Source organism: Chlorocebus sabaeus, chromosome 23 (assembly GCF_047675955.1).
Source record: "Chlorocebus sabaeus isolate Y175 chromosome 23, mChlSab1.0.hap1, whole genome shotgun sequence".
Taxonomy (NCBI): Eukaryota; Metazoa; Chordata; class Mammalia; order Primates; family Cercopithecidae; genus Chlorocebus; species Chlorocebus sabaeus.
Window position 1 is genome coordinate 3,109,994 of NC_132926.1, and position 14,890 is coordinate 3,124,883.

A 14,890-nucleotide genomic window follows, 5' to 3' on the forward strand; every position below is an offset into this window, starting at 1 on the left:
CTCTAATTTCCACCTCCCAGACAATGCCCAAGTTATCTAGTCCAGAAATCATACGTTGCTTACACTGACAGAAGCAAGTACACTGGAATTACAAATCTTGGATATAATTCCAAGCTTGCTATAACAGAAAGGACACAGAAATCAGCCTAAAGGGGGTCCCAACGGCCAATCCTAGGACAATTTCAGCATCAAAATAAATAACTGATATTAACAATGACAGGCCATTGAATAAAACAGAAAACCATGCTTCTAGAATCACAGAAACAAACAGTGAATATAAAACTCTTCTTCAATGTAGAAAGCCAATTAACAGGTGTAGAAGACACAATGGAATTATAAAATCTTCATTTGGAAGCAATTATAATAAGTGATTAAAGCAAGTGTCATCAATGGATGAAACTAGAGGATCAATTTTTTTTTTATTTTTTTTGAGATAGAGTTTTGCTCTTGTTGACCAGGTTGGAGTGCAATGGCACAATCTCAGCTCATCGCAACCTCCACCTCCTGGGTTAAAGCAATTCTCCTGACTCAGCCTCCCAAGTAGCTGGGATTACAGGCATATGTACAACCACACCTGGCTAATTTTGTATTTTTTTAGTATAGATGGGATTTCTCCATGTTGGTCAGGCTGGTCTTGAACTCCCAACCTCAGGTGATCCACCTGCCTCAGCCTCCCAAAGTGCTGGGATTACAGGTGTGAGCCACCACGCCCGGCCAGAGGATCAAGTTTTTAAAACATTGTTTTATAATTATAATTTACTTTGTATTATGTCATTTTTAAAATTATTTTTAGAGACAGGGTCTTGCTCTGTGGCCCAGGCTGCAGTGCAGTGGCACGATCACAGCTCATTGCCGCCTCAGACTCCCAGGCTCAAGCGATCAACACACTTCAGCCTCCTGAGTAGCTGGGACTGCAGGCACACGCTACCATGCACAGCTAGTTTACTTTTTATTTTTTGTAGAGATGGGGTCTCACCATGTTGCCTATGGTCTCAAAACTCTTGGCCTCAAGCGATCCTCCCACCTCAGCTTCCCAAAGTGCTGGGATACAGGCATGAACCACTGTGTCTGGCCTTAGTAGATCAAGTTTGACAAGTAAAAATACATATACATACACTCATAGGATTTCATGTTAAGATACTGATGATTATAAAAGGAAGATTTTAACTTCACAGTGCAAAATCTGGCAGATACCATCTGCACAAAGAGAGCAAAGTTAAAATGACCAGCAACTGGGACAAGTCACAAACCCCCAATAGGATCACTTCCATGGTTTCCTTACCAAAAAAGCACATCATAAGCCGGGCACAGTGGCTCATGCCTGTAATCCCAGCACTTTAGGAAGCCGAGGCAGTTGGATCACAAGGTCAGGAGTTCAAGAACAGCTGGCCCAAGATGGTGAAAGCCCATCTCTACTAAAAATACCAAAAAAAAAAAAAAAAAAAATTAGCCAGGCGTGGTGGCGGGCACCTATAATCTCAGCTACTCAGGAGGCTGAGGCAGAGAACTGCTTGAAACCAGGAGGTAGAGGCTGCAGTGAGCTGAGACGGTGCCACCGCACTTCCTTACTTCGGTTAGGAACCAATGTTCTCTTTATCTGGAGATTTAGGGAGATGAATGAGAAGGGAAGATACACACAGGAGAGAAGATACACACAGGATAGCTTTGTTAATGAGACACATTCCTATTCAGCAGCCGCCTGAAGGCAGCTCTGACGGTGACAAGGCTGTTATGTACAACCTTTAAGCTCATTCCGTATTAAGCTTCATGTTCACATCACCCTGGGTTATCAGGCTTCAGGACCTCTGTTTTATTCCTTCTCAATTCACCCAGGATTGAGTTGGACAAATTCTATTAGTTCTTTTTACTGACATACACAATGGCACAATGGCTGGCTGGAGCAGCCTCCTCCTGAAGACAGAGTCTCTCTCAAGCACCCAGCAAGTGGAGGAAGACTCTGTGCTTTTCCCCAAGTCATCTCCTTGCCTCACACCAGAGTTTCGTAAAGCCCCTGGCCTTTATGTTATGTGGTAGCTAGTCTCAATACACAGTTCCCCAGTGAACTGTGCCCTTGGCATTCATAGTTCTATAAACCACACTTGAATATGGGCCAAATTGGACTCCTTCTCAACCAATAGTATCCAGCAGAATTCAAGCTGGCTTTTAAGATCGGCAACTTCCACGTAGCTCTCTTGGAATACCTGCTCTTGGGACACTCCTCTCGGAAATCAACCCCCATTCTGTAAGAGGCCCAAGCCCCGTGGAGTAGCCCAATCCAGCTCTCCCCCAGCAGTCATCAGCAACTGCCAGCCACCTTGAAGCCCAGTTTAGCCTTCAGCCCCAGCTGCTCTGTCTGCACATCCATTAGACAGCAAATAAGAACTTCCCAGCTAAGTCCCCAAATGGGCTCCTGATAGACAATAAATTGTCGCCTAACACTACATTTTGGGGTGATTTGTCCTACAGCAATGGATAACTAGAATATCTTCTCAATCATTTTTTATTTAAATATCTTTATCATATATATATATATATTTTGTTTTGTTTTGTTTTGTTTTTTTGAGGCAGAGTCTAGTTCTGTTGTTCAGGTTGGAATGCAGTGGCACGATCTTGGCTCACTGCAACCTCTGCCTCCCGGATTCAAGCGATTCTCCTGCCTCAGCCTCCCGAGTAGCTGGGACTACAGGCATGTGCCACTACGCCCAGCTAATTTTTTGTATTTTTAGTAGAGATGGGGTTTCACCGTGTTAGCCAGGATGGCCCTGGTCTTCTGACCTCGTGATCTGCCTGCCTCAGCCTCCCAAAGTGCTGGGATTACAGGCGTGAGCCACCACACCCAGCCGGTATATATCTTTTGATATATAATTTTGCAAAAAAAAATTGTATCATACCCTATGTAGTTTGCCAATGTTTAAAAACTCAAAAATGTTTTTTTAATCTATCTCTTTTTTTGCTTTAGAGACTTGGTCTTGCTGTTGCCCAGGTTGGTCTTGGACACCTGGGCAACAAAGTGATCCTCCTGCCTCAGCAGAGTAGCTGGCACTACAGATGTGCTCCACCATGCCAGCTTCATCCACGTTTTGCTTAGGTTTATTCATTTTTACTGCCGTTCTACTGTGTTAATATTCCAAAATATATCCATTCTCCTAATTAATGGACATTCAGACTACTTACAATCATTTGGTATGATCAGTGCTGCTATCTTTATACATCCCTTGATGCCCACATGCAATCATTTATCCAATGTATCCATGTAGATGTGCACAACATGCACAAGTTCAGCTTTATGTCAGTGATCTCTAATGATTTGTATTCCCAATACTAATGAATTTCTTATTCCACATACATCCCGAAGGCTCAGTATTGTCACATATCCTAATTTTTCCTCATTTACGGTTGTAAAATCACACATTACTATGGCCTTAATTTGCATTTTAACTACTAATGAAGTTAATTATCTTTTCATGTTTCTGGAAAGTTGTATTTTCTCTTCTGTGAAGTAAGTAGTCATGTTTTTAGCCCATTTTCCTAGTGGTATTGTTGATTTCTACAAATCAATACGTCCAGATTATAATAGCTTGTTGCGCATACTGTGGAAAGATCAGTTTTGTGTCTTTTCACCTCCCTTTTTGTATACTTTGGTAAGCAGTTCTTTAATGTGAGCAAATACATCAAAAATTTTATATAGCTCATTTGTAGCCTATTTAAGAATTCCTTCTCAACCTCAAGAACATAAAATTACTCCTTTACATATTCCTCCAAGTTATTCATTTTCTGCCTTTCATATAATTGTTAGTGAGGGTAGGGATCTAATTTTTTTTCTGTGTGAACCATTTCTGTCTCAGAGCCCATTTTAAACAGTTCATTCTTTTTGTTTTCTTTTTTGAGACAGAGTCTCTCTGTTACCCAGGCTGCAGTGCAGTGGCATGATCTCGGCTCACTGTAACCTCTGCTTCCTTGGGGTCAAGCAATTATCTTGCCTCAGCCTCCCGAGTAGCTGGGACTAGAGGCATGTGCCACCACACCCAGCTAATTTTTGTAGTTTTAGTAGACAGTTTCACCATGTTGGCCAGTCTGGCTTCAAATTCCTGACCTAAGGTGATCCACCCACCTTAGTCTCTCAAAGTGCTGGGATTACAGGTGTGAGCCACTGCGCCCAGTTATAGTTCAATCTTTCTCTGTATTTCTTGTCATTAATGCTTCTAACATCTTACCACTCTTTTTCAGTAGGCTTTCTATAAATAAACCTACATTTATCATGTTCTTAACTATACTTAGGTGCTCTGGATTACGTTTGCTAAAGCTTTGCTTGGGATTTCACCTCTTGTTCACAGGTAATATTGGTCTATAATATTCATTTCTTGTACTTTGCCTGGCTTTGGCACTGGGTTATATTAGCAAAATTGTGCTTATACATTATCTCCTCTGGGAGATTTTGCATAAAACTTGAATGACCTATTTGTTACTTCAAGTTTTGACAAACCTTGTCTTAAAAAAAGACAATGTGCCTGATGTTTTGTTTGTGGGATTTTAATTCAGATTTAACTTTTTGATGATTTTAAAACTATTAATACTTGCGGGAAGTTATATTTCCCCAGGAATTTTTCCAACTTAGGTAGAGATAGAAAAACTGAACAGTTGTGGGAAGTAAGGATTAGAGATGAAGCATTCAATGATCCAGAAAGTCTGTTCTTCAAAAATCTGAAACAATGAGACTGAGTAACCCAGGAGGCAAAAGCTGAATTCAGTGGTTTTTGCTATGCTCCCAATAACACTTTCCTGTTCTCTATTTTTTACAGTTCCTTGGGAGAAAAACAACTTAGCACTTTATGAAATGGGTGGTTTCAGCCCTTAAGCGCTTGCCCCCTCCTGATAAACTTGGCTAAACTAGATGTTAGCCTCTGTAAAGCCCAACAATTTTAGCTTGACTTGTGAGGTAACTGTTTTTAGCTTGCTAATCTTACGAGTCACACTTTAGAAATGCCGAAACGAGCTAAATCACTTGTGGAAGAACAGAAGTCCATTTTCTGGAAGAAAGAGCATCTGAACTCAGAGCCTAAATATTTGCCCAGGGGCCTTCAGAAGGTGGGGATAAAGTGACCATTGTCTGACGAAGGCAAAAAAGTGGGAATAAGGGTGAAAGTCATCTGGCTCATTTTACCTCCAAGGATGATGCCCTGAGTTCCACATTGTTGCTTGGCCTTCTGGTGGCTGGTAACCAGAAAACTCACAGAAGCAGGCACACCCTGGGAGCTGAGTTGTGCTCCCTATTGGCTACATTTTGAGATAATTTCTAACATTTTTCAGTAACCTGCAAAAGCAGTGGTTGTCTGAATGACCTTTACTTAGCAATTTAATACAGCAAAAGTAATCACTTTTAATGAGAAAAACAAGTGAAATACCATGCACTCTGTGACTTAAAGTGACTTCAGATCTGACTCAGAGTTTGGAACAAGTAGTCAGGAAGAAAACTCAAAGATAGTATGTCTGCATAGTTTATGGAGTGATTTTCTTAGGTGAATGGCTTAGAAAGCAGAGAAATAATTCAAAGTCTTAATCAGGAAGTACAGAATCTGCTTTAAGACTATTAAAACACATTTTAGTGACAGTGAGGTAGTTAAGGGTCACCTGTACATATTTCTTTTCTAAAACATTCTTTCTAGTACCATTGGCTTGCATAATAGTTTCAAAAAATAGATTCCTAGATTTATCTGAAGTCTGGATTTTACGGCTGTACTTGCACATGAACAGCAGGTTTCCCAGTGATGCTCATGAAACTGGTAGCTATTATCATACATCACTAGAAAATCAAATACTAACCCTGCAATCTTAAAACTTCTCAATTTCATGGTAATAACTTAAGAACATATGAATAAACATTTTACAGAAGCTTTTCTAGCATTCCCAAGGTTACCCTGCGTCATGAAGTCTCTGATGTTTGATGAGGTCTAACTCTGAAGTTTTACCCATGATTAACTACTCTTCATCACTTTCTCCCCATAATGAATTTTTTGAAATTCAGCATAGAATAAACTTCAGTTCCCACATGCATTTATACAGTTTTTCTCAATTATGAGTCCTCTGATGATTAGTAAGAGATGAGCTCTGACTAAAAGCCTTCCCACATTCTTTACATTTATAAGGTTTTTCCCCTGTATGAATTCTCATGTGTGTCATAAGGGATGAACTCTGTCTGAAGGCTTTTCCACACACTTTGCAGTTATATGGTTTCTCTCCAGTATGAATTCTCTGGTGCTGAATGAGAGCTGAGCTTTGGTTGAATGCTTTCTCACAGTCATTACATTTATAAGGTTTTTCTCCAGTATGAATTTTTCGATGAGTATTAACACCTGAGTGGGAACTGAAGGCTTTTCCACATTCCTTACAATTATATGGTTTCTCTCCAGTGTGAATTCTGTGATGTATATTAAGCCGTGAAATCCAAGAGAAGGCTTTCCCACACTCATTACATTTGTAGGGTTTTTCTCCAGTGTGAATTCTTTGATGTTGTATGAGAGCTGAGCTTTGGCTGAAGGCTTTCCCACATTCTTTGCATGCATATGGTTTCTCACCAGTGTGAATTCTCTGATGTATGATAAGGGCTGAGTGATAGCTGAATACTTTTCCACACTCATTACAATGAAAGGGTTTCTCTCCAGTATGAATTCGATGGTGCCTACTTAGCCGCGATATTGAAGTGAAGGCTTTCCCACACTGAGTACATTCATACGGTTTCTCCCCAGTATGAATTCTGTGGTGCTGAATGAGAGATGAGCACTGACTGAAGGCCCTCCCACATTCGTTACACTTATAGGGCTTCTCTCCTGTGTGAATTCGCTGGTGATTATTCAGAGATGAACTGCCTTTAAATGTTTTTCCACATTCCTTGCATTTATAAGGTCTCTCTCCAGTATGCATTCTCTGGTGTCCAATAAGAGATGTGGTGAAACTGAAGGCTTTTCCACATTCACTACATATATAAGGTTTCTCTCCTGTATGAACCCTCAAGTGCTGAGTTAGGGATGAGCTTTGGCTGAAGGCCTTCCTACATTCCTTACATTTATAGAGCTTCTCTCCCGTGTGGATTCTCTGATGTTTACTCAGGGAGGAACTGTGGAGGAAGATTTTCCCACAGATATTACATTTATAACATTTACGCACTGTGTTGACCCCCAGTTGTTTAAAGAGAACTGAATACTGCTGTGAACGGGGTCTCCTTCCTCTGGAAACCATTCTGGGTTTTCTAATAAGTGATGATTTTAGACCAAGGTTCTTCCCAAATTCAATACCTTTAAAGCTCCTCTCCTTCATGTAGACTTTTTTGATGGTAACTAACACTTTCCTGAAAAGTTTGTTCTTTTTGCCTTGTTGCTTCTCTAACTTATCTTCATTTATGTAGGTTTTCTCCAACTTGAAGTCAAATGTACCATCAATTATGAGTTTTTTCATGACTTCCTGATTTTCTTCGTTAGAAATTATGGTTTCAAACAAGCTTTCCCATCCTAAAGTAGACAAAACATGTAAGTCTCTCTTGAACAGAGAATAAAAAAAGTGACATAAAAACACAAGAGGATAGTTTAAAAAATACAGCCCTGAAATCTTAGGAAAGGATGGGAAAAAGAGGAGGAGGAAGGAAGCTGGATGACAGATGTGCAGGTGGGAAGGGTCTGAAGAAACCTACATATAGGTGGGCTGAGGAAATTAAGGGACAACAGGAGGAGCCAGTCTTGGTCTATTAACAAAGCACAGCTCACTAGGGTATGAGGCCCTTCTGAGCACAGCCTGTGCCCCTCGGCTTCATCTCCCAGGGCAGCCACCAGTGCACTCAGGTAAATTCCAAGGGAAAAACTGCAGAGGCGCTAAAATTAAATGACAGAGAAAAGCTCTTCCAAACACAGGATCTCAAGCAGTACTGCTCCAGGCCTCCTCAGAGTGCTGTAAATAACAGCATCCATTTACTCAAGTAATATCTACTGAATGCCTACTGTGTGCTACGCAAAGGTTAAGACTCTGGGAATGACAGGGCACAAGCCAGACAAGAGCCTGTTCTCAAGGCTTACATTCTAGCAGTGTGGTACAGACAATGACCAAGTAACAAATCAACAGCAGTACAAAGGAGCAATGAGAACTGTAAGAAAACACAAAGTGCTGTGTAATAAGAGTGAACAGGCAACTATTTTAAACTGGGTGATGAGAAAATGAAATTAAAGATGAGTTCTAAATAACAAACGCTGGCCAAAAATGTGGGTAAAAAGGTGATTCCAGTCAGAAAGAACAGTAACACAAAGGCCCTAGGCAGGAATCAACTTCCTGTTTTCCAGGACATACAGCAGTCGATGGTAGCTGAAGCAGAGTGAAAAAACAGAGAGTGTCACGGATGCGGAAAAGAAGTGGGCCAGTCTATATCACAGAGAGTTTTCTAGGATACACGAAGATATTGGAAGTTCATCAGCATCACTGAGGGCTAGAAGGGACATGACATAACATGGTTTTTGTTTAAAAAGGAACTCTGGTTGCTGTATAAAAAACAAACTGTTATGGGGCCGGGGAGAAAGAGAACAAGGGCAGCTGTAGAACAGCCAATGAGGAGGCCCATGCACTCTTCCTGGATGAAGACGGTGGTGGCTGGCAATGGCATGCGGTGATAAGAGATGGAAAGAGGTGGGCAGATCTGGGATGTTCTGCAAGTAGTACTGGCAGGTATCTTCACCTACGAATAGAGCGCAGAGGCAATGAAAGAGGGGACTCAAGGGTGACTCCTAGCTTTTGGTCTGGGCAACTCAATGGACACCAACACCATTATCATGATATTGGCGAATACTGGGAGAAAAGAACATCATTGAGAGTAATTTTTTGTCCACCTTTTTTGTTACTTAAGATATAGTACAAGAAATGGAATCACTGATTCAAAAGAAATGATTTTCTTTTGTATTTTATGAAAGAGCTTTTATTTTCTTAACTACAAAAGAAATATATCATCATAACAAAAATATAGAAAACTATAAAAACGAACATATAGCTCACCCATAAACACATCATGCAATTGTAATCACTATCATATGTGGGACGTAGCTCACCAGAATTTTCTGCATTTAAAAAATCACTTTTGGGCCAGGCAAGGTGGCTCACACCTGTAATCCCAGCACTTTGGGAGGTCGAGGCGGGTGGATCACAAGGTCAGGAGATTGAGACCATCCTGGCTAACACAGTGAAACCCCATCTCTACTAAAAATGCGAAAAATTAGCCAGGCGTGGTGGCAGGCGCCTGTAGTCCCAGCTACTCGGGAGGCTGAGGCAGGAGAAGGGCGTGAACCTGGGAGGCGAAGCTTGCAGTGAGCTGAGATCGCGTCACTGCACTCCAGCCTAGGCAACAGCGTGAGACTCCATCTCAAAAAAAAAAAAATAACTTTTAATTAAAAAATTAAAATGGGTTGAAAGTAACTTTACCTCCATTTCACTTAAAAATCATGAGCTTCTCTCCACGTCAATAAATGTAAGCTGACATCATCATTTTAATGGCTATATAATATGTACAATGCATGAAAACATCATCATTTAATAAATCCCTTTTTGAGAGTCATTAACCCTCCTCCTTTTGTGGCAGTGATGCCTCAAGTTATAACAAACATTCTTTTACAACATCTTTGCAACTCTGCACAGTTATCTGTGCAGAAATTATCTTAAGATTTCTAGACTTGGAATTGATTTTAACAAAGCCAGACCATCCTCGGAAAGACGGTACCAGCTGCAGTCCCACTAACGATACTGCTTATCACTCACAGCAGTGACAACACATTAGACATATATTTCTTAATCCTTGGTAATAAGGGAAAAATAGTAACTTGTGCTTTGTTGGAATTTCACTGATTTTAATTTAATGAAGTTGAATAGTGTTTCAAATAGTCCCTTGTGGATTTTTAATCCACATGCCTTGCCTTTTCAGTCATAACACTCATGTCTTCATACTGTGATGATTTACTCTTGGTACCTCTGTCTCTTTATATTATGGCTTTGTACTCCCATAACCATCTTAGCAATGTTAGTAATAGAGAAAAACTGGAAACTAAAATTTCCAAAAGGAAGACTGTTTAATTGGCTTAACATACAAGATAGTCCTCTCAATGAGGTAGGCCTCTACTCACTGAGGGCTGAATAACTGAAGGACATTCACAATTAAAAACAGGCTCGAGAACAAACTGTATAAATCAATCTTTCTGTCTCTCTCTCACTGTGTCTGTCTCTCACACACAAACACATTTAAACAAATACAGTTTGAATGGGTAATAAACAACAATAATTGACCGTAGTTGGTAAAATTCCAGGTGACTTTTTTTTTGCTATTTTTACAATAGCATGTAGAATTTGTACAAATTTAAAATAATTAATTTTTTTTAAATGCTTGGAAAACAACACTGACAATTTGATACCAATGATTTATTTGCCAACCAGAAAGCTCACAGCGAAATTTGAAACTCATTTATAGCTACCATTCTGGTCCTTACTACAGATCTACTTATTTTCTAGATTTCTGATTGAATTTCTATTTTACTATATCACTACTCTTGCAGTCAATTGCCTCACACTGTTGGTGGAATGTGGCAAAAACAAAAGATCCCTGAAATGAAAGGAAGGACTGAATCTTCAAAGCAAAGGGCCCAGTAAAGTGCCAAAGAACAAAGAAAAAAAATGCTCTTTCATATAACCCAACGAAAAGTCTGAAATCCAAAGATAAAGATGATATAGTGTAAGATTCCAAAGAGAAGACAGAAAAGAAAAAACAAGTTACCTATACAGGAAATAGAATCAGACTAATGGGATTATTTGTCAGCAGCACTCCATGCCCAAAGACAGTGGAGCAGTTTAGACAACAGGAAAAAGAAAAAACAAACAAACAAACAAAAAAAACTGATGCCAGAATTCTTGATCCAAAACACAAATCTCAGAGGAGAGAAAAAACCCACCGATTTTAGACACATACAGGTATTGCACACACGAACGTTTCTGAGAAACGTTACCCAAGGAAATATTCTAGTCGAACCGAAGGGAAAACTGTGAAGACAGAGGTCATGAAAACACAAAAGTGAACTGACCCAGAAAGCCCATGCCCTGCCCAGGTGAGAAATAAACACCAGACAAGTGGTAAAGCTCAAGAGAGGCCTCCTCTACTGCCAGAAGCACAGACAGAATTCACAAGAGAATGAATGTGGAAGCTGATAATGCAGTCAGCCAACGGCATATAGGGAGTAAGTGACACGCCTTAGGAGCCGGGATCTGGGATGCATCATTTTCTAAATTTTCACAGAAAAGAGAAGAATGGCATGATGAGTATCTGGAAGCCCACTCACATTCCATAACTGTTACCGTTTGTCACACCTTCTTTCCCTCTAAATACATACACATATATCTGCTTTTTTTCCCCTGCTGAACCACGTGTGATAAGTTGTACACCAAAGAAATCAAAGCAAAAGATGGTTCCAAGATGAAACTGTGAGGGATGTATTGTAGTGATTAGAAAAAAAACAACAATGTAGTGTATGTTCAGCCACTAAGGAAAATAATTTAGGAAAAGAAATCAATCCAGTAAAAGCAAGGAAAAAGGAAGATAAAAGAATTGTAAACCTTTACACATGATATACTGTATTACATATCCTACAAATTACAAGACATCTCAAAACAGTGCAACCCATATTGGGAGAATTCAATCCTCCCCTGAAACTGATGGATCAAGTAATCAAAAAAGTAGAGAGAAAGGATCTGCCTTCCCAGCATTCCCACCTGGCCTGGCACATCAAGGAATCCTTGAGCACAGCCTCCTCACTGTGCCCTGGCAGTCGGAAAATGTTATGCCCATTTCCCAATTACTCTCTCACTCACCTATATGTGCGCCTTGGGGAACTCCACTCTCCACCATCCAGGGGTCTTCCCCTTGCTCCAACTGGGAGATGACCTTTGGCTTGGAAAAGAGAATCCCTGTTCAAGAACAAGAAAGAGACATGAGTGGCCATCGTGGCAGGCAGGTCCAGCCCCAGAGTGCCCAGGACAGAGGGGCAGTACGGGGAAGGAGCAGGTTTGTTCTGAGAGAGGCTTAAAATTGGGCACCTAGAGGACGATCAGGAGGTGGTCTCCGGAAGAAAGTGAGGGCTCTGACTGTGCACCCCTCTCAGCAAGAACACCCTGTGGGGCTCAGGGAACAGAGCTCAGCGGGCAGAAGACAGGAGAAGCAGAGAAAAGATGCCTTTCATCAACTCTACTAAGCCAAGGTCTCTCGGTACAACCAAGGGGAATGGCAATAGCTACTCTTGGAGCCCACCTGTAAGCCGACCTGGCCAGGTCCTGCAAACGTGCCCCCTGGAGGGTGCTAAGGTGCTCTCCCGGAAGATTCTGCATCAGAAGGAAAGCTCCTTACCCAGCGAGACGAGGCTGCTGTAGTTCTCCAGCATCACCTCCCGGTACAAGGCTCTCTGGGCAGAGCCCAGGTGCAACCACTCGTCCTGGCTGAAGAACACGGCCACATCCCTGAATGTCACGGACTCCTGTAATGGCAAACCCATTCCTGTTCATTCAAGACCGTCCCCACCACGGGACGACTGAGAAGCAACCCTGTCACAACTTAGGGTTCTAAGTATTTCAAGTATTTCTGGACAACTTTTCAGTTACCAAGCACACATTTATCATTTACCTATGGGGAGTGAAACACCGTCCCCTCAGGAAGCTTGAACACAGAGGTCAAACAAGATAAGCACTTCAAACCATGAAACAAAATCACAAAACACTCAACTTTAGATTTGGAAACGTCCAATCACCTAGACCAAACTCTCACCTTACAGGCGACACCTGAGAGTCAGGTTTTGGAAGGAGGCACCAGCACATTCAGAGGGAGGTATAGGTGGAACGCCACCAGGCTTGCCTGGAAAGGCGGTCACTGAGGCCTAGTTCTGCCTCAACTTGGGCCATCTCTGAGTCCTGGGAAAGGGGACACTGACATTCACAGCAGGGAAGCCTATGAAAATGTGCCAGGCATGGCTGTGTCAGGAGAGGTCCCAGGTGATGGGCTGTATCACCTTTCAGGCCAGAGGAGAAGGCTGTGGTCAGGAGTCTCCCTCCCCACCCCCGAAGCTCCTGTTCTTCTACCTCTCTCCTCCTTCACTGGATGGCATGTCACTGCTCTGAACTAGGATCACCTCCCCTTCTTTTCTTTAGAGTCATCTTCTTGGCTGAGCACAGTGGCTCACGCCTATAATTCCAGCACTGTGGGAGGCCGAGACAGGAGGATTACTTGAGCCCAGGAGTTCGAGACCAACCTGGGCAACATAGGGAGACGCCATCTCTGCAAAAAATAATTTTCTTTTAATTAATTGGGTGTGGTGGCATGTGCCTGTAGTCCCAGTTATTAAGAAGGCTGAGACAGAAGGCTTGCCTGAGCCCAGGAGGTCGAGGCTGCAGTGACGTGTGATCACACTACTGCACTCCAGCCTGGGCAACAGAGTAAGATCCTGTCTCTTAAAAAACAAAACAAAAGAATCATCTTTAAAAAGCTTATTAGAAAATTCTAAAAGATCAATAAGGCAAAAGAACAGGAAGTGTTCACCCAACTTTCTACCACCAGAAAAAGTTAACTTTTTGCTATGTCTCTTCAGAAGACTTTCATGCAAATAAGGTTCTATGTTTAAATAAAAATAAAATCCCATTATACAAATAACTGCATCCTAGTCACCACTGTTCACATGCTGCCCAGTATTCCATGGTATAGATGACCTAGTTGACGTAACTCGCCTCGGACTGGAGGTTTAGGTTGTTTCCAGCTTGCTAATACTTTAAAAATGCTGAATTGAGTACCCTGCACACCATCAGAAAGGCGTACAAGGCTTATCTTCTGCAGACATATTCCCTTTTTTTTTTTTTTTCTGAGATGGAGTCTTGCTCTGTCACCAGGCTGGAGTGCAGTGGCGCGATCTCAGCTCACTGCAACATCCACCTTCCGGGTTCAAGTGATTCTCCTGCCTCACCACCCTGACTAACTGGGATTACAGGAGTGCACCACCAGACCCACCACACCTGGCCTTTTTTTTTTTTTTTTTTTGAGATGGAGTCTCACTGTGTCACACAGGCTGGAGTGCAGTGGCATGATCTCTGCTCACTGCAACCCCCGCCTCCCGGGTTCAAATGATTCTCCTGCCTCAGCCTCCAGAGTAGTTGCGACTATAGGTATGCACCACTATGCCCAGCTAATTTTTGTATTTTTAGTAGATACCAGGTTTCACCATGTTGGTCAGGCTGGTCTTGAACTTCTGACCTCAAGTGATCCACCCGCCTTGGCCTCCCAAGGTCCTGGGAATGCAAGGCCTCTCTTTTTGAAATTTTCCAGTGTTAGGAAGGGATTATTTTACTCCTCCGTGTCTTTGTCCTCCACAAGGCAAAAACATACCTGGATCTTTCACAAAGCTCTGGGAGTGGCCGTGGCCTGGCGTTGGAGCCCCATTAAATTCTTTGTCAAAAAGTATGAGACTGGGGGCCGGGCACGGTGGCTCATGCCTGTAGTCCCGACACTTCAGGAGGCTGAGACGGGCAGATTGCTTGAGGTCAGGAGTTCGAGACCAGCCTGGCCAACTTGGTGAAACCTGGTCTCTACTAAAAATACAAAAATTAGCCGGCTGTGGTGGCACATGCCCGTAGTCCCAACTACCAGGGAGGCTGAGGCTGCAGTGAGCCATGTTCGTGCCACTGCACTCCAGCCTGGGTAACAGAGTGAGACCCCGTATCAAAAAAGAAAAAAAAAAAAAGTATGAGACAGGCTCTATGGCAAGGGAAACACCTTCCTTCCAGAGTTCCTCAGTTACCAAGCCCTCTGGTCCTTCCTTCCCTGAGCTTCACTGGGTAGAGAAGCTCAACA

At 42.1% G+C, this 14,890-nt stretch overlaps 1 protein-coding gene across 4 annotated transcripts in view; it reads right to left on the bottom strand.

The window, feature by feature from the left end:
* Positions 1-14,890, bottom strand: part of LOC103245095 (uncharacterized) — a 55,516-nt gene that overhangs the window by 39,363 nt on the left and 1,263 nt on the right. For 2 of the 4 annotated variants that reach the window (XM_008015504.3, XM_073010440.1), the window contains exons 3-5: positions 12,407-12,533; positions 11,875-11,970; positions 5,480-7,502 (exon numbers count right to left, since the gene is read on the bottom strand). The exons of 1 other annotated variant lie outside the window; for it this stretch is intronic. In XM_008015504.3, coding sequence (XP_008013695.2) covers positions 6,067-7,502; positions 11,875-11,970; positions 12,407-12,533 — 1,659 coding nt within the window. In that variant the 3' untranslated portion in view covers positions 5,480-6,066. Of the gene's footprint in view, positions 1-5,479; positions 7,503-11,874; positions 11,971-12,406; positions 12,534-13,131; positions 13,468-14,890 lie in introns of those variants that run through there. One more of the 4 variants, XM_073010442.1, reaches the window with a different exon arrangement.